The 20,466-nt window shown below is 42.7% G+C and overlaps 1 protein-coding gene across 1 annotated transcript in view; it reads left to right on the forward strand.

Moving 5' to 3' along the window:
- The window catches only part of TPH2 (tryptophan hydroxylase 2), a 277,456-nt gene extending 257,400 nt beyond the window's left edge, over positions 1-20,056 (forward strand). Inside the window, exons 10-11 of the mRNA XM_066589875.1 lie at positions 19,640-19,773; positions 19,882-20,056. Of these exons, the coding sequence (XP_066445972.1) occupies positions 19,640-19,773; positions 19,882-20,056 (309 nt within the window). The remainder of the gene's footprint in view (positions 1-19,639; positions 19,774-19,881) is intronic.
- Positions 20,057-20,466: the final 410 nt, after the last annotated feature.

Here is a 20,466-nt window from a genome sequence, read left to right on the forward strand (position 1 = left end):
TTCTGGCCCTGCCTACACAATTCTATCCCTGGAGTATTACTGCAGGGCGCAATGCTCTGCACGGCCGATATACCAAAAAAAAAAAAGTGCAACACTGCTAAAAGCAGCCTCCACACTACTGCACACGGTTAGATGTGGCCCTAAGAAGGTCCGTTGGGGTTCTTGAAGCCTACAATAACTCCTAACGCTCTCCCTGCCTCCACACTTCTGTCCCTGGACTATTACTCCAGGGTCCAATGCTCTGCACGGCCGATATACCAAAAAAAAAAAATGTGCAACACTGCTAAAAGCAGCCTCCACACTACTGCACACGGTTAGATGTGGCCCTAAGAAGGACCGTTGGGGTTCTTGAAGCCTACACTAACTCCTAACACTCTCCCTACAGCAGCTCCAACACGATACCACTGTCCCTCAGCTATCTCACAACGCATCTGTGGCGAGCTGCGGGAGGGGCTGATTTTTATACTCGGGTGACACCTGATCTCCCCAGCCACTCACTGCAGGGGGGTGGTATAGGGCTTGAACGTCGCAGGGGGAAGTTGTAATGCCTTCCCTGTCTTTCAATTGGCCAGAAAAGCGCGCTAACGTCTCAGAGAGGAAAGTGAAAGTAACCCGAACATCGCGTGGTACTCGTTACGAGTAACGAGCATCTCGAACACGCTAATACTCGAACGAGTATCAAGCTCGGACGAGTACGTTCGCTCATCTCTACTAATAATGAATTGAATCTTGCAACAGAGGCCAAAAGCAATAAAAAAGGATTTTGGGGGTATGTCAAAAGAAAAGTCAAAGATGCTATTGGATGCTTACAGGATGAAAAGTTCCAAGGTCCAAATGAATTACATCCTAGGATACTAAAGGAAGCAGCGGAGGTAATTGCTGAACCACTAGCCATAATCTTTGAAAGTTCCTGGAGAACAGGAGAAGTCCCAGAAGACTGGAAAAGGGCAAATGTTGTCCCTATCTTCAAAAAAGACAAGAAGGTCAATCCAGGAAACGACAGGCCTGTGAGCCTGACTTATATACCGGGAAAGATCTTTGAACTAATTATTAAACAGCATGTATGCAAATATTTGGATAAAAATAGAGTTATTAACCATAGCCAGCATGGGTTTGTAACAAACAAGTCATGCCAGACGAATATAATTTCCTTTTATGAAATAATCACTGACTGGGTTGATCAGGGAAATGCGGTGGATATAGTTTATCTTGACTTTAGTAAAGCATTTGACAATATATCTCATACCATACTTATTGAAAAAATGACCAAATATGGGATTGACAAGGCAACTGTTAGGTGGATTCAGAACTGGCTGAGTGATCGTACTCAAAGAGTGGTCATAAATGGCTGCACATCCAAGTGGAAGAATGTATCAAGTGGGGTACTGCAATGCTCTATCCTAGGCCCAGTGTTGTTCAACATTTTTATAAATCATCTGAAGGAGAAAATTGATGGGAAACTGATCAAATTTGCCGATAACACAAATCTAATGTGGATAGCTAACACTAGGGAAGTGAGGGAGAGAATTTAAAAAGATCTAGAAAAGCTTGAACAGTGGGCGGTGATGCATCAGCCAGAAAGGCAAACAATTCTGGGATGTATTAAGAAAAGCATATAGTCTAGAACATGTGAGGTAATTATTCCCCTCTACTCTTCCTCAGTCAGACCTCATCTGGAATACTGTGTCCAGTTCTGGGCACCACACTTTAAAAAAGACAGACAAACTGGAGCAAGTTCAGAGAAGAGTTACCAAGATGGTGAGCGGTCTGCAAATCGTGTCCTATGAGGAACAGTAAAAGGATCTGGGAATGTTTAGCTTGCAAAAATGAAAACCGAGAGGAGACTGAATAGCTGTCTGCAAATATCTGAAGGGCTGTCACAGTGCAGAGGGATCAGCCCTATTCTCATTTGCACAAGGAAAGACTAGAAGCAATGGGATGACACTGAAAGGGAGGAGACACAAATTATATATTAGAGAAAACTTTCTGACAGTGATGGTGATCAATGAGTTGAACAGGTTGCCACGGGAGGTGGTGAGTTCTCCTTCAATGGAAGTGTTCAAACAAAGGCTGGACAAATATCTGTCTGAGATGATTTAGTGAATCCTGCACTTAGCAGGGGGTTGGCCCCGATGACCCTGGAGGCCCCTTCCAACTCTACCATTCTATGATTTTAGAAATTCCTGGCATTTAATTCTACCATTCAATATACATGCTGCTGTTTTATAATAAGAGATATCCAAATAGCCTTTGCCTGGCATCTGCCAGATTCATTCATCAGACTACTTGGTAGTGAATGGGATTCAACATTCTATCTCTATGCTAAATTTCCTCTACAATACTCTAATTATAAGATAGATATCCAGCTTCTCTTACTCGATCTTTACGCGTTTCAGCAGCCCTAATAACTAACTGCCTCATAAGGAGAATTACAGTATAAAAAGTAGATGAACAAACAACAGACACCAGGTTTTATGGTAGATTGGAGTCACAAAGCATATATACTCTGTAGTAGAAGTTAGTTATTTATCATAAAATTAAGGCCCTTTTAGACGTAATGAATGTCAGGCAAACGATGTCAGACACTCGTTCCCGCACATACTCGCTCTCGTGCTGCTGCATGGGAGCTAGTATCATTAGCTCTCAGTGGGGAGGCTGCAGGAGATTTCTCTCCTTGCGCTCCCCCCGCCCCTCTCCATTGACATAACATAGCGGCGGTTCAATACTGCACGGCTGCTATTTACACTGAACGATGAGTGATCAGCTCATCGTCCATTGTTTTGCAGCATAAATGATGGATGATGAGCTGAACGATGAATGTTCAGTGTAAATAGCAGACGTTCAGTACTGAACGGCCGCTATGTTAAGTCCAAGGAGAGGGGCAGGGGAGCGAGAGAAGAGAGTGAGCAAGTACTACCAGCTCCCGTGCAGTATCACAGGAGCAAGGACACACAGGGACGAGTGTCGGGCATTGTTTGTCCGACATTCATCCCATGTAAATTGACCCTTAGAGTATTGTAGAGTGATTTTAGCATATAGATAGAATAGTTTTGTATTAGGTCTCTATGCAGTGCAGGTATGGGAGCTGTCTTAATAGATAGGGAACTTGATTGGGGATATGGGCCTTAAAATACTTATTGCGGGTACTAGTATATTCCCATTACAGAGATCTATGATATAGGCAGCAAGGATTTCTTCTCCTCCATGGCCCTACTATTAAAATAGGATTGCTCTGATATACAACACTAGCCTTCATTGAGCAATCATTAGGTTGTAATGTCTTCCACCTATCAGCCCATATTATTTTTAGTAATTCTTATTAAAAGTTTGAGTAAAGGCCCATTTACACGAGCAGATAATTGCTCAAAGATCCCTCAAACCACAGTCTAAGTGATAGCTTTGAGCAATTATTTTGCATAAAAAATAATTGGTATTCAAGTAGCTTCTCAGCTACTTAAATGCCAATTATGTATGTTAATGAAGCCTTCACTGAGTGCAGGCTAATAGCCTGAGGCTATTATCTGCGCTCAGATCCTTTGTTCTCCACAGGGGAAACAATGCTATCAGCACTACCCGTGGAGAACGACGGATAAAACTGATTGCTAAAATCAAGCCCAATTGATTTTAAAGATCAGCGAAAAGAGTCTGAAATGCGGGTGCCCTGCGCCCATTTACACGCACTGATTATCGCTAAAACGATCGCCGATGAGCGAAGTTTTAGCGATAATCGTCCAGTGTAAATGGGCCTTAATTCTTGCAGTGGTAGTGGTCTTCAGAGAGGATTTTCATAGCCTACAGTGATTATAGCATATTATTTATTCTATATGGTGAAATGGTGAGCACCATAAAAAAAAGAAAATGAAAAAATAACACTAGAGTTGTTGTTTTTCATTAATCTGCTTCCAAAAAGGCAATAAGCAGTGATTAAAAAGTTGCATATATACGAAAATCATACCAATGAAAATTACAACTCATTCTACAATAAGCAAGACCTGAAATAGCTCGCTTAGAAGAAAAGTAAAAATGTTCTGGGCCTTGAATTGCAGTAATGCAAATACAATTATTTTTTCAAAGCGTTTTTATTCTGTAAAGGCAGTAGCACATAAAAAGCTATGCAAATTAAGTATTGCTTTAATCAATATATAATCAAGCTGAAACTCAAAATAAAGGTAACATGTCATTTAATCCGTACGGTGAACCCCATAAGAGGAAAAAAATTTTTCATCCCACCAAAACACTTTAAAAAAAAGTTCCACAGTATCTTATATGTACTTCAAAGTGGTAAAGGCATTAAAACATACAACTCATTGCACAAAAAACAAGACATCCTGTGTTGACTAATAAAAAAAAAAAAAAAAAAGACTCTTCATTAAGGTGTCAAATAGGCCAGTCACTAAAGGGTCAAGTCTAAAAATTTATATCATATAAGCAATATTATTTGCACAGTTTTTCAGTGTTTCTCCTGGGTCACATTTTCTTTAGGCCTTGTTTAGATGAGCTTGGTTTTAGCACCGCTTAGCAGCGCTCAAAACACTCTTCTATAGGAACCAATGCGTTCCTATTGAAGCGTTCACATGAGCGATTGCTAGACGTGATGATTCAACGCATGCACACAAAGATAGGACATGCGAGTGCAAACTAGCATGTGGGCTCCGAGGTTCAGGCAAAGATAGGACATGTACCTTGAAAGCACGCAGCCCGCGCCTCGGATAGTGTGAATGGCCTCCTTTCCGGACTATAACGGCACTGTTTTCTCGCTGCTTAACAGCGGGAAAACAGCGCTCATCTGAACGAGGCCTTAGATGTACTTTTCTATTTTTTAATTGTGCTAAGGACACGTAATAGAGAAATCAAAATCAGTGTAGAGAAAGGAAAGGGGAGAGAAAAAAGAAAATACTAGAGCTAGTAATATATTGCAGAAGAATGTCAGCTTTGTAACATAATGAGAGTAGTTACAGGATTTCATAATGGAAAGGGGAGATTCAGAGACACATAAGCAAGTAATGTCACCTAGGCTCATTAGCACAGATAATTGCTACTATTTTTGCTGCAATTAAGTGGTGTTTACATTATTTTTATCATGCTTTACTAGAACATAAATAGCACTCCCATTTAACTTCTTAATAGTGTCCTTTCCATAATGGTTTTATATGCTGTACAGATAGATACTAAAGTTACATTGTATCCATGCAATTAAAAAAACTAAGAAAAAGAACTAAACAAACTTAAACTTATTGTTTTTAACATTTGCATATAAAATAAAACCTTTTCAGATCTGAGTTTTCTTGCTTAGCTTTTCAAGAATACCCTAAGTGTCTTTTTAACTGTCCACAATACCTGACCACAGTGCGGAATGATATTATGTAATGATTAGAGATGAGCGAGCATACTCGTCCGAGCTGGATACTCATTCGAGTATTAGGGTGTTTGAGATGCTCGTTACTCGTAACGAGTACCACGCGGTGTTCGGGTTACTTTCATTTTCTTCCCTGAGAAATTTGCGCGCTTTTCTGGCCAATAGAAAGACAGGGAAGGCATTACAACTTCCCCCTGCAATGTTCAAGCCTTATACCACCCCCCTGCAGTGAGTGGCTGGCAAGATTAGGTGTCACCCGAGTATTAAAATCTGCCCCTCCCGCGGCTCGCCTCAGATGCATTCTGACATAGTTCAGGGAAAGTGTTGTTGATGCTGGAGCTGCTATAGGGAGAGTGTTAGGAGTGATTTTAGGCTTCAAGAACCCCAACGGTCCTTCTTAGGCCATAGAAATCGCAGATCGCACCTATGTGCGATCTGCGATTTCTGTTCTCTTCTCTATATGCGCTCAATGGGGCCAGCGGCAGCAGCGCCGACCCCATTGAGAACATATAGAAGACAAATCATTCTTCTCTGCCACAGCTGTAACAGCTGTGGCAGAGAAGAACGATGTTTGCCCATTGAATTCAATGGAGCCGGCAATACAGCAGGTTCCACTGAAAGCAATGGGCTGCCGGCGATCGCGGGATGAATTGTCGGGAAGGGTTTAAATATATAAGCCCTTCCCTGCAATTCATCCAGAAATGTGTTACAATAAAAATATATACCAGCGTATAAGGCGACGGGGCGTATAAGACGACCCCCCAACTGTCACCTTATACGCCGGCAATACAGTGGAGCAAAGAATAAAAATCATTACTCACTTCTCCTGACGTTCTGCGGCGCTGCTGCAGGCTGTCGCTCCCTCCTGGTTCCCAGCAGAGCATACAGATAATAAAACCCATTGATTTCAATGGCTTCGTTCACATTCTTTTTTTTTTTTGAATGTACAGTTTGCTCCTGTGAAAAAAGCACAGCATGCTCTATTTTTGTACTCCTTTGCACACCACAGGTTCCCATAAAAGTCTATGGCTGGTGTGCAAATGCAGCAGGATGCACAATATGCTACGCAATTTCGCTAGAAAGAGAACACATCTGGAGCCTTGTTCATAGCGCAAATATGATGCTCTGAGTCACGCACAATTGTGCATGTATCCACGCTAACTCTGCAACTGCAGATTTCTGCTCTCTAACCTGCATTTACGGGTTTTGTTGTGGGATTTTCCACGTCTTTAGGTCAGTGTAATACAAGTGTATGCACAGTTTTTTGTGCAGTGAACAAGGCCTTTTTGCGCTCGCATCATCATAATTTACTGTACTTTTCCGCTGGACGGCATGTTCATTTGCACATGGCAAACAAAGGCACACTGATTGAAATGGCTAATTCATCTAAAGCATTCCAGATGTGTTGTTTTCCAGCGGAATTATGGAATGTACTATGCATCTCTTTGTGTATTGTGCGCCCCCCGCAATGACTTCCACTGGGACTGTTAGTGCGCATATGCTGCGTTTTTTTTTGCCTGCACAACTAAAATACAAAAATGTAAACAAAGCCATTGACATCAATGGGTTCTATTCTCTTAGGAGAGTCTTAGGAAAGTATTGCAGAAATACTCTGCTTGTGTGAAAGCACCATAATAGAGGAAGTAAAATCAAATACTTAAAGGGGTTGTCTCGCGAAAGCAAGTGGGGTTCAGCACTTCTGTATGGCCATATTAATGCACTTTGTAATATACATCGTGCATTAAATATGAGCCATACAGAAGTTATTCACTTACCCTCCCTGCGCTGGCGTCCCCGTCTCCATGGCTCCGTCTAACTTCAGCGTCTAATCGCCCGATTAGACGCGCTTGCGCAGAAGGGTCTTCTGCCTTCGGCTCGGTTCGGCAGCAGCGGCGTTCTGGCTCCGCCCCCTTCTACGCGTCATCGCGTAACTCCGCCCCATCACGTGTGCCGATTCCAGCCAATCAGGAGGCTGGAATCGGCACACATAATGGGGCGGAGCTACGCGATGACGCGTAGAAGGGGGCGGAGCCAGAACGCCGCTGCTGCCGGGCAGATCCGAAGGCAGAAGACCCTTCTGCGCAAGCGCGTCTAATCGGGCGATTAGACGCTGAAGTTAGACGGAGCCATGGAGACGGGGACGCCAGCACAGGAAAGGTAAGTGAATAACTTCTGTATGGCTCATATTTAATGCACGATGTATATTACAAAGTGCATTAATATGGCCATACAGAAGTACTTAACCCCACTTGCTTTCGCGAGACAACCCCTTTAATAAAAATTAAGTAAAGCAGTAATGATGAAGCAGGACAAGGTGACACATTAGGCAAACATTTATGTGAACAGCAAAATGAAATCAGATGTCTGCATCCACCATCACAAATTGTTGCAATAGCCATTTGGGCCCAAAAAAGCCATCTTTTGAGCAACAATCGCTGCATCTAAATGCACGCCCATCGTGCACTTTTCGTTCATCGCTGACTTCAAGCCAACTTGAAAACCGTTGTTGTTGCTTATCAGGACCGCAAGCTGAGTTCTCTGTGAGTAGTGCTGATAGCATTCTTTCAGCAACTATCCCGCGGAAGAACAATGAAGCTGAAAGCAGATAAGAGCCCTCCAGCTGTTATCTGTATTCAGCTAAAGGCTTCATTTGCATGCTAATAAGCTATTAGGTAGCTGAGTAGCTACTTAGTAGTTTATGCAAATTGATCGCTCAAAGCTAGCATTCAAACTGTCGTTTGAGCGATTTTTGAGCGATCATCTTTGTGTCTAAATGGACCTTTAAATGAGGACAGATTAAGGTTTGTTCGAATGACTGTATTTTTTGTGCGTGTTCTGTCTGTATATTTCATGGACAACCCACTACAGCCTATGGGACTGTACACACAAGTGATGATTGTCCATATGAAAAGAATTTGCTGCATGTTGTATTTTCAAATTGAATAAAAAAAAAAAATCATCCATTGATTTTATTTTTTATTTTATTAATTAATTTAATTTCGCTGTTACACTCCAGCTAATTATTTTTCATTCTCGACATGTGTATTGTATTACTTGGTTATATTTTTATTCCCACTCAGCAGTCATTTCGCATAGCCCTAGCACTAACCTGGGGGCAGAGCGGTGACTATGGCTGGCTCCCCACCAGCTTTAATCTTTTTGGAAAAAAAACAATTGTCTTATACGTATAAATTATGTTCTAATCTGTTCATTTATTTAATTACTTACGTAATTATAAATTTTTAATAGATACCACTTATTTATTTATTTTTTTTATAATACTATTCACATAATCGTGTGCCTTTAAATGCATAATCTGTGCAAAACTTTAATTCCACTATACACACATGGAGAGATATAAAACCAGAATAGGCCAGCGCCTTGAGGAGATGAAAATGACGTGTTGTCACAAAAGCAGTCCTTTTGAAAAGTTCTCCATAGCCCTGCATGAAATCCCTGGACATGGAGAGCAGCATATATAAATGGAGGAGAAAAAACCCTCCAAGGAACAGGGGTAACAAATTAATTGAGATATTTTATACGCACTCAAGCAGTTAGTAATTGAAAATAATTTGTAGTACTTACTGGGAAGGGGGAAATCCTTTCTTATACGCCTTTCTCAAGCTTACCTACGCCGAAACGCGTTGCTATTAACCCCTGATTACCTGTATGTAAATAAAGAAAAAGGAAAACTTCTACAAGCCACTGGAAGTTATTTAGAAACCATCTTTGGTCCTATAGGAGGAGGTCTGCCCTATTTTCAGTCATAGGGGGATCTCCCCGATCCCAGTAAGTACTACATATTATTTCCAATTAATTCCAATTACTTACCGCTTGAGTGCGTATGAAATATCTTAATTTACTATTCACACATGCGCTGCTTTATAACCTTCCACTCACAATATGTCACTATATAGGTTTTCCCAGAAGTGATTTAATTGAACCTTGCCATCGTCCTCGTTCATCAGTGCACAAGCGCAAAATTAAATCTCCCGCCATTTATGTCTAAATCCCCTTCCTGCTCCCTCCTCCTGCAACCTGTCATTTCCCTCCTGGGCACAGCTAATTCACTTCAACCACTGATAAGTTGTAACTCGTATCACTAGGATTCCCATTACAAACACTGGTATTCTTTCATACTAAGGCCTTATTCACAGGACTGTATATATGCCGCTATTTAGCTGTGTCCAAAAATCAGGCAAAAATCGTGACCATCTGAAGCAGTGGATTCCAAAGTATTCTTTCAGATGAGCAATTTTTGGCCACGTAAAAAAAATCACGCCCGCAAAAACAGCACATCACCAATTTAATACACTGCATTTAAAGATAGGCCTTGCCCTATCTTTTGCAGAGATACACTGGAAGCTCCCATAGACTCCTATGGGAGCTGAAAAAAAAAAGGAAGGGGGAGGAGGTTTAGTTGCGTTCAGCACTGGGAAAAAAAAGACAACTGGCTCTATTTAAGCTTTAGCAGTCATTCCAAGGATTTCTGCCAATCGATGGATTTCCGCATTGTAGCATATTTTTTTGTCGATACGCTGTAGCCGGCCGTGTGAACGACAGAAAATACGCAGCTAGAGATCAGGACTTGATCGTGGCTATTATTCGTTCAACAACATGTTCAGGTGACCGTTAAAACGCATATCGTATGTAAGAGCCTTTATGGTGCTGTGTAATACTTGCTGTACCAGAGGCAGATTAATTCATTGATGAGATCGCTACCACAGTGAGTCTAATTTTTTGGTGGCTATCCTTCTAACTGCTATGTGCCCCTGTAATTATCCTATCAACTATATCTATGCCATTGAATAGCAATTGGCACTCTAGAAGCATCATCCAAGAGTTTATGACATTGAAACATGTAGAGAAACAGATTCTGCTTTGGATGAAAAGAGCCCTTCCCTACCAAATGGAATTTGTCACTTGATATAGACGCAGAGGATTGTATGAAGTCAATATTAGTATTGTTGCTTGCTGACATGTTATGATTAGAGATGAGCGAGCGTACTCGTCCGAGCTTGATACTCGTTCGAGTATTAGGGTGCTCGAGATGCTCGTTACTCGAGACGAGTACCACGCGATGTTCGGGTTACTTTCACTTTCATCTCTGAGAGGTTAGCGCGCTTTTCTGGCCAATAGAAAGACAGGGAAGGCATTACAACTTCCCCCTGCGACGTTCAAGCCCTATACCACCCCCCTGCAGTGAGTGGCTGGCGAGATCAGGTGTCACCCGAGTATTAACCCCTTAATGACATGGCCTATTTTGAGCTTAAGGACCAAGCCTTATTTTTCAAATCTGACATCTGTCACTTTCTGTGCTAATAACTTTTGAATGCTTTTACTTATCAAGGTGATTCTGAGATTGTTTTTTCGTGACATATTGTACTTTATGTTAGTGTAAAAATTTCATCAATAAATTTTGTCCTTATTAGGAAAAAAAATCCAAATTTACTGAAAATTTGGAAAAATTCACAATTTTCAAACTTTGAATTGTTTTCTTTGTAAGATAGAAAGTCAAACACCACAACATAGTTATTAATTAACATTTCCCATAGGCCTACTTTACACAGCAATCATTTTTTAAGTGTTATTTTACTTTTTGCAGACTCCACAAAGTATATAAATTTAGCAGTAATTTTTCACATTTACTAGCAAATTTCAAAATCTAAATTTTTTAAGGACCAATGCAGTTCAGACATAGTTTTGCCGAGCCTGTATATCAGAATCCCCCATGAATTGCCCCATTTTAAAATCAGAACCCTTCAAAGTATTCAAAATGGCATTTAGAAAGTTTATTAACCCTTTAGATGTTTTACAGGAATTAAAGGAAAGTGCATCAAAAATTAGAACAGTTCCTTTTTTCTACTGATTTTCAATATAAAACCTTTTTTTATATATAAAACAGTAGGAGTTAGCAAAGAAACAAAACTTGGAATGTATTACCCAGATTCCGCAGTTTTTAGAAATGCCCCATATGTGGACGTAGCCTGTTGTATGGGCACATGGTAGGTCTCAGAAGGAAAGGAGCGCTTCTTGTCTTTTTGAATGCAGATTTGGCAGGAATAATTTTCAGACCCCATGTAGTGTTTGCAGTGCCCCTGAGGTAGCAGTACATTTGAAACCCCCAATAACTGACCCCATTTTGGAAACTACACCCCTCAGGGAATTTATTAAGGGGTGTAGTGAGCGGTTTGAACCCACAGATGTTTGAGGATTTTTTTTTAACAGTTTGAGTTCAATACGAAAAAATCCAATTTTTCACATAATGTTTAGCTTTAGGCCCAGATTTTCATTTTTCACCAGTGGCAGAAGGAAAAACATACCCCATGATGCGTTACCCAGTTGCTCTCGAACACGGAAATGCCCCATATGTGGACGTAGCCTGTTGTATGGGCACATGGCAGGACTCAGAAGGATAGGAGCGCTTCTTGGCTTTTTGAATGCAGGTTTTGCTAGAATAATTTTCAGACCCCATGTAGTGTTTACAGTGCCCCTGAGGTACCAGTGCATTTGAAACCCCCAACAACTGACCCCATTTTGGAAACTACACCCCTCAGGGAATTTTTTAAGGGGTGTAGTGAGCGGTTTGAACCCACAGGTATTTGAGGAATTTTTTTAACAGTTTGAGTTCAATACAAAAAAATCACATTTTTCACATAATGTTCAGCTTTAGGCCCAGATTTATATTTTTTACCAGTGGCAGAAGGAAAAAACATACCCCATGATGCGTTACCCAGTTGCTCTCGAACACGGAAATGCCCCATATGTGGACGTAGCCTGTTGTATGGGCACATGGCAGGACTCAGAAGGATAGGTGCGCTTCTTGGCTTTTTGAATGCAGATTTTGCTGGAATAATTTTCAGACCCCATGTAGTGTTTACAGTGCCCCTGAGGTACCAGTGCATTTGAAACCCCCAACAACTGACCCCATTTTGGAAACTACACCCCTCAGGGAATTTTTTAAGGGGTGTAGTGAGCGGTTTGAACCCACAGGTATTTGAGGAATTTTTTTAACAATTTGAGTTGAGAACGAAAAATTCACATTTTTCCAATAATGTTCAGCTTTAGGCCCAGATTTTCATTTTTCACCAGGGGCAGAAGGAGAAAACATAGTCCATAATGCATTACCCAATTACTCTCGAGCACGGAAATGCCCCATATGTGGATGTAAACTGTTGTTTGGGCACATGGCAGGGCTCAGAAAGAAAGGAGCGCTTTTTTTGAATGCAGATTTTGCTGGAATAATTTTCAGACACCGTGTAGTGTTTGCAGTGCCCCTGAGGTACCAGTGCATTTGAGACCCCCAACAACTGACCCCATTTTGGAAACTACACCCCTCAGGGAATTTTTTAAGGGGTGTAGTGAGCGGTTTGAACCCACAGGTATTTGAGGAATTGTTTTTAACAATTTGAGTTGAGAACGAAAAATTCACATTTTTCCAATAATGCTCAGTTTAGGCCCAGATTTTTATTTTTTACCAGGGGCAGAAGGAGAAAACGTAACCTATGATGTTACCCAACAGGGAAATGCCCCATATGTGAATCTAAACTGTTTTTAGGGCGCAGGGCTCAGAAGGGAAGGACTTAGCATGTGGCTTTATGTACAAGCTGTGCAAAGTACATCAGGGTAAAACGTCAGGGCAATAAAAAAATTAAAATTTCAGGGACGTGTGGTAGATCTTAAAACACTCATTTATACAGAGGCCGGGTTGTGTGGGGCACGTTTCACACTGGTATCTGGTGTCTTTTCTTATCCCCTGTTTGTAGCACACTCTGCACCTCTTTTGGGTCCTTCCCTTCGTCGCAGTGGAGGGAATTTCACTGAGAAAATGCTGCCCTGGTACAATTCTTGTGGCCTCGCTTCCAGAAGTACTGGGCCTCTCCCCCACCTCCTGGTCCCCAAATATTAGGTCCTTGATAACTTCCTCTTGAAATTCAAGGAATGTCCCCCTGTGGCCTGCACCTCGGAACAGCACGTAGGCATTATACAGTGCCATCTGTACGAGGTGCACGGCCAGTTTTTTGTACCACACCCGTGTTTTCCGCATGGCTCTATAGGGCTCCAGTACCTGGTCTGATAGATCGACCCCTCCCATGTACTTATTATAGTCGAGGACGCAGTCTGGTTTGGGGGTCTCTGCACTGGTACCTCGTACTGGGCAGGGGGTACTGCTGTGGCCGTGTATTGTCGTCAACATAAGGACATCCCTCTTGTCCTTATATTTAACGCACAATACATTGTCGCTGCATTGGGCCCGGCTCTCACCCCTTCTGAGCAGTTGCCCAAGCAGCGTCTTAGGGAGGCTTTTTTGATTTTTCCGAACAGTGCCACATGCCACTGTTCCTCTGGAAGCGAGGCACTGAAACAGGGGGACACTGATATAAAAGTTATCCAGGTACAGATGGTAACCCTGGTCTAATAGTGGGTGCACCAGTTCCCACACTATTTTCCCTGTTACTCCCAGCACGGGGGGGCATTCTGGGGGCTCAATTTTAGTGTCCTTCCCCTCGTAAATACGGAACTTGTGGGTGTACCCTGATGTACTTTCGCACAGCTTGTACAACTTCACACCATACCGTGCCCGCTTACTGGGCAGGTACTGGCGGAATTTTAGCCTCCTCTTGAAGTGTACCAGGGACTCGTCTACTGCAATGTTTATCTGTGGGGCATACGCCTGGGCAAACTTGGCGTTAAAATGGTCTATTACGGGCCTGATCTTATACAACCGATCGTAATTGGGGTGATCGCTGGGGGGGCACAGCTGGTTGTCATTGTAGTGCAGAAATTTTAAAATACACTCAAAGCGCGTCCTCGACATCGCCATGCGGAACATTGGGGTGTGGTACAAAATATCAGTAGACCAGTACGCCCTGATTGTTGGCTTCTTTATTAGCCCCATGGTTAGTATAAGCCCCCCCAATTTTTTTTTATCTCTGGTGCATCCACAGGGGTCCACTTATCGGGTCTGGCGTAGCTGGAGGTGGGATTTTCTTCTATAAAATTCTGGGCGTACAAATTCGTCTGGGTAACAATATGGGCAATGAACTCTTCAGAAAAAAAAAACTTGAAGAAGTCCTTCCCTCTGAGCCCTTCCGTGTCAAATTGAATCCCTGGGTTCCCAATAAAATCAGGGATCTGGGGTCTGTAATCTTCCGGGGTACTCCAGTGAGCATCTGATGCATTGGGGTCAGTGGCGGTCCTTGGACGCCTTCTCGGGGGTGCAGGGAGCTCAGACTCGCTGGATGAGGATGAGGATGAGGAGTCGGAGAATGCCAAAAAAGTGGGGTCGTCATCACCACTACCTGAGTCCGAGTCTGATGCAATGATTGCATACAGTTCCTCTGAAGTGTACCTCCTGCGGGCCATATTTATATAAAATGGGGCACACGGGGAAAAAGTTTTATTAGATGGGACACTGCGGGATGGGGTGACCACGGGACGGGGGTCGGAAAGAACGCGGAAACTTATGTGGTGTATTCACGTAAGTGTTTTTTTTTTTTTCTTTTTTTTTTTTTTTTACACAGACGAATACACTGACACAACACGGACTAACGACACACTACACACTAGACGGACTAACGACACGCTACACTAACTAATGACGGGTGACGGGACAGGTAACGAAATAGGAACAACAGGAACTTTTTTTGTTTTTTTGTTTTTTTTTTTACACAGACGAATACACTGACAGTACACGGACTAACGACACGCTACACACTAGACGGACTAACTAAACGCTACACTAACTAATAACGGGTGACGGGACAGGTAACGAAATGGGAACAACAGGAACTTTTTTTTTTTTTTTTACACAGACGAATACACTGACAGTACACGGACTAACGACACGCTACACACTAGACGGACTAACTAAACGCTACACTAACTAATAACGGGTGACGGGACAGGTAACAAAATGGGAACAACAGGAACTTTTTTTTTTTTTTTTTTTTTACACCAAGGGATACACTGACTACACGCTGCGCTACACTACACTGCTGATCGCACGCTACAGCTCACTCACTACACTTCTGATCACACACTACAGATCCCTCACTCACTACACTACACTGCACTTCTGATCACTCACTCCACTCTGCTACACTACACTGCCTGATCAATCACTCACTACACTACACTGCCTGATCAATCACTCACTCCACTCTGCTACACTACACTGCCTGATCAATCACTCACTACACTCACTACACTACACCACACTGATCACTAACACTCACTCCACTACACCACACTGATCACTAACTCCTCTCCACTACACTGATCACTAACTCCACTCCACTCCACTCCACTCCACTACACTACACTACACTCACTCCCTGCCTAATCTACACTCTAATCGCACTTTATATTCATAGAATACACAGTAGGTGCTCTCTGTACAAGCACCGGAAACACACTGCGGTGCTTGCACATGGAGCCCCTACTGTAAACAGCGCGAAGTCCGCTGCTGCGCTGTGATTGGTCAGGGAGTTTTTCCCTGACCAATCACAGCGATCGTGGGGGAGGGACCGCTCTGATTGGTCCCCAGCCCGGACGCAGCACTTGTCTGCTGACTATGTCAGCAGACATCACTGCTGTGTCGCCGCGATTGTCACCGCGGCGACACTTTAATGACATGACGTACCAGGTACGTCATGTTGCGGGAAGTATCCCGCTACCATGACGTACCAGGTACGTCCAGGAGCGGGAAGGGGTTAAAATCTGCCCGCCCGCGGCTCGCCACAGGTGCATTCTGACATAGTTCAGGGAAAGTGCTGTTGATGCCGAAGCTGCTATAGGGAGAGCGTTAGGAGTGATTTTAGGCTTCAAGAACCCCAACGGTCCTTCTTAGGCCATAGAAATCGCAGATCGCACCTATCTGCGATCTGCGATTCCTGTTCTCTTCTCTATATGTGCTCAATGGGGCCGGCGGCAGCAGCGCCGACCCCATTGAGAACATATAGAAGACAAATCATTCTTCTCTGCCACAGCTGTAACAGCTGTGGCAGAGAAGAACGATGTTTGCCCATTGAATTCAATGGAGCCGGCAATACAGCAGGTTCCACTGAAAGCAATGGACTGCCGGCGTGCGCGGGATGAATTGTCGGGAAGGGCTTAAATATATAAGCCCTTCCCTGCAATTCATCCAGAAATGTGTTAAAATAAAAATATACATATATATATACTATTACTTACCTTGTCCCGGCAGACGGAGTTCAGCCGCGGCGACCGGCAGTGGGTGTGAAGGGGGTGAGAGTCAGACTCAGCGCTGAGCCAATCAGGGGGCAGGTCTGACTCACACCCCCTTCACACCCACTGTAGGCCGGCCGCGCTGAACTCCATCTGCCGGGACAAGGTAAGTATATACCGTATATACTGGCGTATAAGACGACTTTTGAACCCCGAAAAATCTGCTCTGAAGTCGGGGGTCGTCTTATACGCCGGTAATACAGAAAAAAAGAAAGTGTCAAAAAAAAAAATTCATTACTCACCTCCCCCGGCGTTCTGCGGCGCTGCTGCAGGCTGTCGCTCCCTCCTGGTCCCTGGCAGAGCATTGCTTTCTGGACGCAGGGCTTGAAATCCCCGCCTCCAGAAAGCTACTGTGATTAACTAACACACGCCGTCAGCCAATCACAGCCATCCAATGACATCATTGTCATTGGCTGTGATTGGCTGAAGGCACGTGTGTTTTCTGGAGGCGAGGATTTCAAGCCCTGCGTCCAGGAAGCAATGCTCTGCCGGGGACCAGGAGGGAGCGACATCCTGCAGCAGCGCCGCAGAACGCCGGGGGAAGTGAGTAATGATTTTTATTTTTTGCTCCGCTGTATTCCCGGCGTATAAGGTGACAGTTGGGGGGTCGTCTTATACGCCCCGTCGCCTTATACGCCGGTATATACGGTATATTTTTTTTATTTTTACACATTTCTGGATGAATTGCAGGGAAGGGCTTCTATATTTAAGCCCTTCCCGACAATTCATCCCGCGCACGCCGGCAGCCCATTGCTTTCAGTGGAACCTGCTGTATTGCCGGCTCCATTGAATTCAATGGGCTAACATCGTTCTTCTCTGCCACAGCTGTTACTGCTGTGGCAGAGGAGAACGATCTTTATGCTGACAGTGCGGGGGGGCACTCTTGCCGCTATTGTGGCTTAATAGTGGGACCTGGGAACTTGAGATGCAGCCCAACATGTAGCCCCTCGCCTGCCCTATCCGTTGCTGTGTCGTTCCCATAACTTTCTTGAATTGCCCAGATTTTCACAAATGAAAACCTTAGCGAGCATCGGCGATATACAAAAATGCTCGGGTCGCCCATTGACTTCAATGGGGTTCGTTACTCGAAACGAACCCTCGCGCATCGCAAAAATTTCGTTCCGAGTAACGAGCACCCGAGCATTTTGGTGCTCGCTCATCTCTAGTTATGATCATCAAGCTAAGAAGCCACAGCATACATAGTCATCTTTAGATGCTTTAAATTCCACGCAGCATTCAACGTAATCCTTAAGGTCACAATTAAAATGTTTTGACTACAGCTACATGGCGATTATTGCCACGATGGGGGTCACACAACCAAAGATCACTGTGTAGCACTGTGATATGGCACAGCCATTTAAGTCAATAGAGTAACAGTGTGAGTCACAGATTGCCGCGACCGTGATATTGCGATCCAAAAAATATCCAGCCAGGTATCCAACCTACCACTTGTCCTGAGACTCCATTGTGTTCACAGCGGTGTCTGGTTATGTGACTAAAGCCATCCAGTAGCCTTAGGGTTTAGTGGCCTTCCCCTTCTGTTTGTGTAAACTGACCATAACTGATTTGAACACTTAGTAATGAATATACACTACTGCTAAGTCATGTCCCTCCAGTAACACATTCTTAAACATGATAATTCTCCTCTTTTGTATGGTAATTTGTATTAGTTAACAGACAAGGGACCTAAAATTTATGAAGTAGATCAAAATCATACTTAGAATTCAACCAGATGAAGCATTTCACATAAAATATATGCGATTGTTAAAAACTCATGCATAAAGAAGATAAAAGTACAGTATTATAGAATGCTTTTTACGACTTGTGATAACTTTTATTGCTCTTGCTTACCTTAATAATAGTTCACCCCATGTACAATGTCTTGAGGTAACATCATTTAAATTTTGTGCTTTTCTCTAAGTGCATCATTAGTTAACTAGCCTGATGAAGGAGCCTCTGTGCTCTGAAAGCTTGCAAATATAAGTATTTAACATCACACTGATTTTTCTGCCTAAGGCCGGCTGCACACAAACGTGTCGGATTCCGGATGAAGAATCCGGCACCAGAATCCAACCTTGTGCCCGGCCGGTGACCCCACGTACCTGCCATTTTCTTCTTTCTTCTGTACTGTGGATAGTCTGGCCGGTGAGCCGTCAGACATGCGCAGTACTGATTCTCCCGCGAAGTCACTAGGAGTAGATCCGGATCCCACAACCTTTCAGCAATGTTAGGAAAAATTGCTTCTCCATTGCATGCTATGGGCGGTATTTGTTGCAGAATCCAGGGGCGGACGCCTGCTCCAGATTCCGAAATGCAATTATGCCTGTGTGCAGCTGGCCTAACAAGGAACCACATATTTTTGCTGTACACCATAACATGTATGATAGGAGTGCTTTGTATCTGTAAAAGACATCTATTATGTACTTGTATTATGTTTATGCTATTTCTGTTTATTGCTCAGTTTCCTATAGAATCATGTTATTCCAATGTATTTTGGTAGGTTAGTTATTTCATGAGAACAGTAGCTCTCAGGAGTACAGCTGACACAACCAACACTGGAACTTCTTATTTATCATATAGGTCTATAGAAGTTAAATTATTATTCAAAGTGAAACCTGAATCACTGGTTGGGATACTGGAAAATGTACTGTAGATGATCATACACATAATGGATAATCAGAAAATACTTTGCTATTGGCTATAGACTCACAGTCAGTCTGGACTAGACGGATCATTATTTACATAACTACATTGATTTGATGTCTAGATCTAATGTTTGTAAACATGTTAGATTGTTTTATGTAATATGGGAACATCTTTACTCTCAAGTATAGCTATTACGTGTCTAATGCTAATGAATGATTCGAGCAACGTCAATATTCTGCATCACATCATCGTTTCAAAAATGAGCTAAAATAGACTCTTCTGTTTCTAAAATGTTGCTAATTCTAGAACAAGTAACTCACGTGATTTGTTTGTCTTCATTTCCTTAAGCGCTATTTTAAAAGGTGTGTTTGGTTTGTCTTTTTACAGCATGCCTTGTCTGACAAAGCTACTGTGAAAACGTTTGATCCAAAGACAACTTGCTTGCAAGAATGTATTATCACTACCTTTCAGGATTTATACTTTGTGTCAGAAAGCTTTGATGAAGCCAAAGAAAAGATGAGGTACATTCCATTATTAGGAAAAAGAGACAAAAAAAAGAAACTTTAGAAAATATTGCAGCGTTACTGCTATGATTCTTATGCATTTTTCTCTGATTTTAAATCCTATAGAGACTTTGCAAAGTCAATCAACCGTCCCTTCTCAGTGTACTTCAATCCTTACACCCAGAGTATTGAAATCCTTAAGGACACCCGGAGTATTGAAAATGTGGTGCAAGACTTGCGGTGCGACCTGAACACTGTCTGTGATGCTTTAGCAAAAATGAATAAATATTTGGGAATATGAAAAGTAGAGCAAGAGGAAATCTGATATTCTGGGTAGGCAGATAAATATGTCTGCAGGTTCTTTCGACTTAACTACCTGAATATAATCTTTATAGTTAGTAATGATTCCTCATTTCTCAGTTGAAATATACCTAAAGAAGTCAAGTGTTTTTTTAAATCCATATAAAGTACTCCTAGCACACTTACACTAAATCCTATATATTAAGGATAGATCGGAGCCAAGCTGAATACCCCTCCTTCTGAAGTCAAGCACACACAGATCCAGGAAGCAGACATCTGGGCTGCTGTAGGCTGAGGTTCTTTGTAATAAAGCAATGATTTGGTTGACTCAGAGCTGAAATATGTTTCTCCAAAAATAAGACCTACCCTGATTTTCGGGGAGGGGTGGGAGTCTTAAAATATAAGCTCTAC

The sequence above is a fragment of the Eleutherodactylus coqui genome, chromosome 2 (assembly GCF_035609145.1).
Source record: "Eleutherodactylus coqui strain aEleCoq1 chromosome 2, aEleCoq1.hap1, whole genome shotgun sequence".
NCBI classification, from domain to species: Eukaryota; Metazoa; Chordata; class Amphibia; order Anura; family Eleutherodactylidae; genus Eleutherodactylus; species Eleutherodactylus coqui.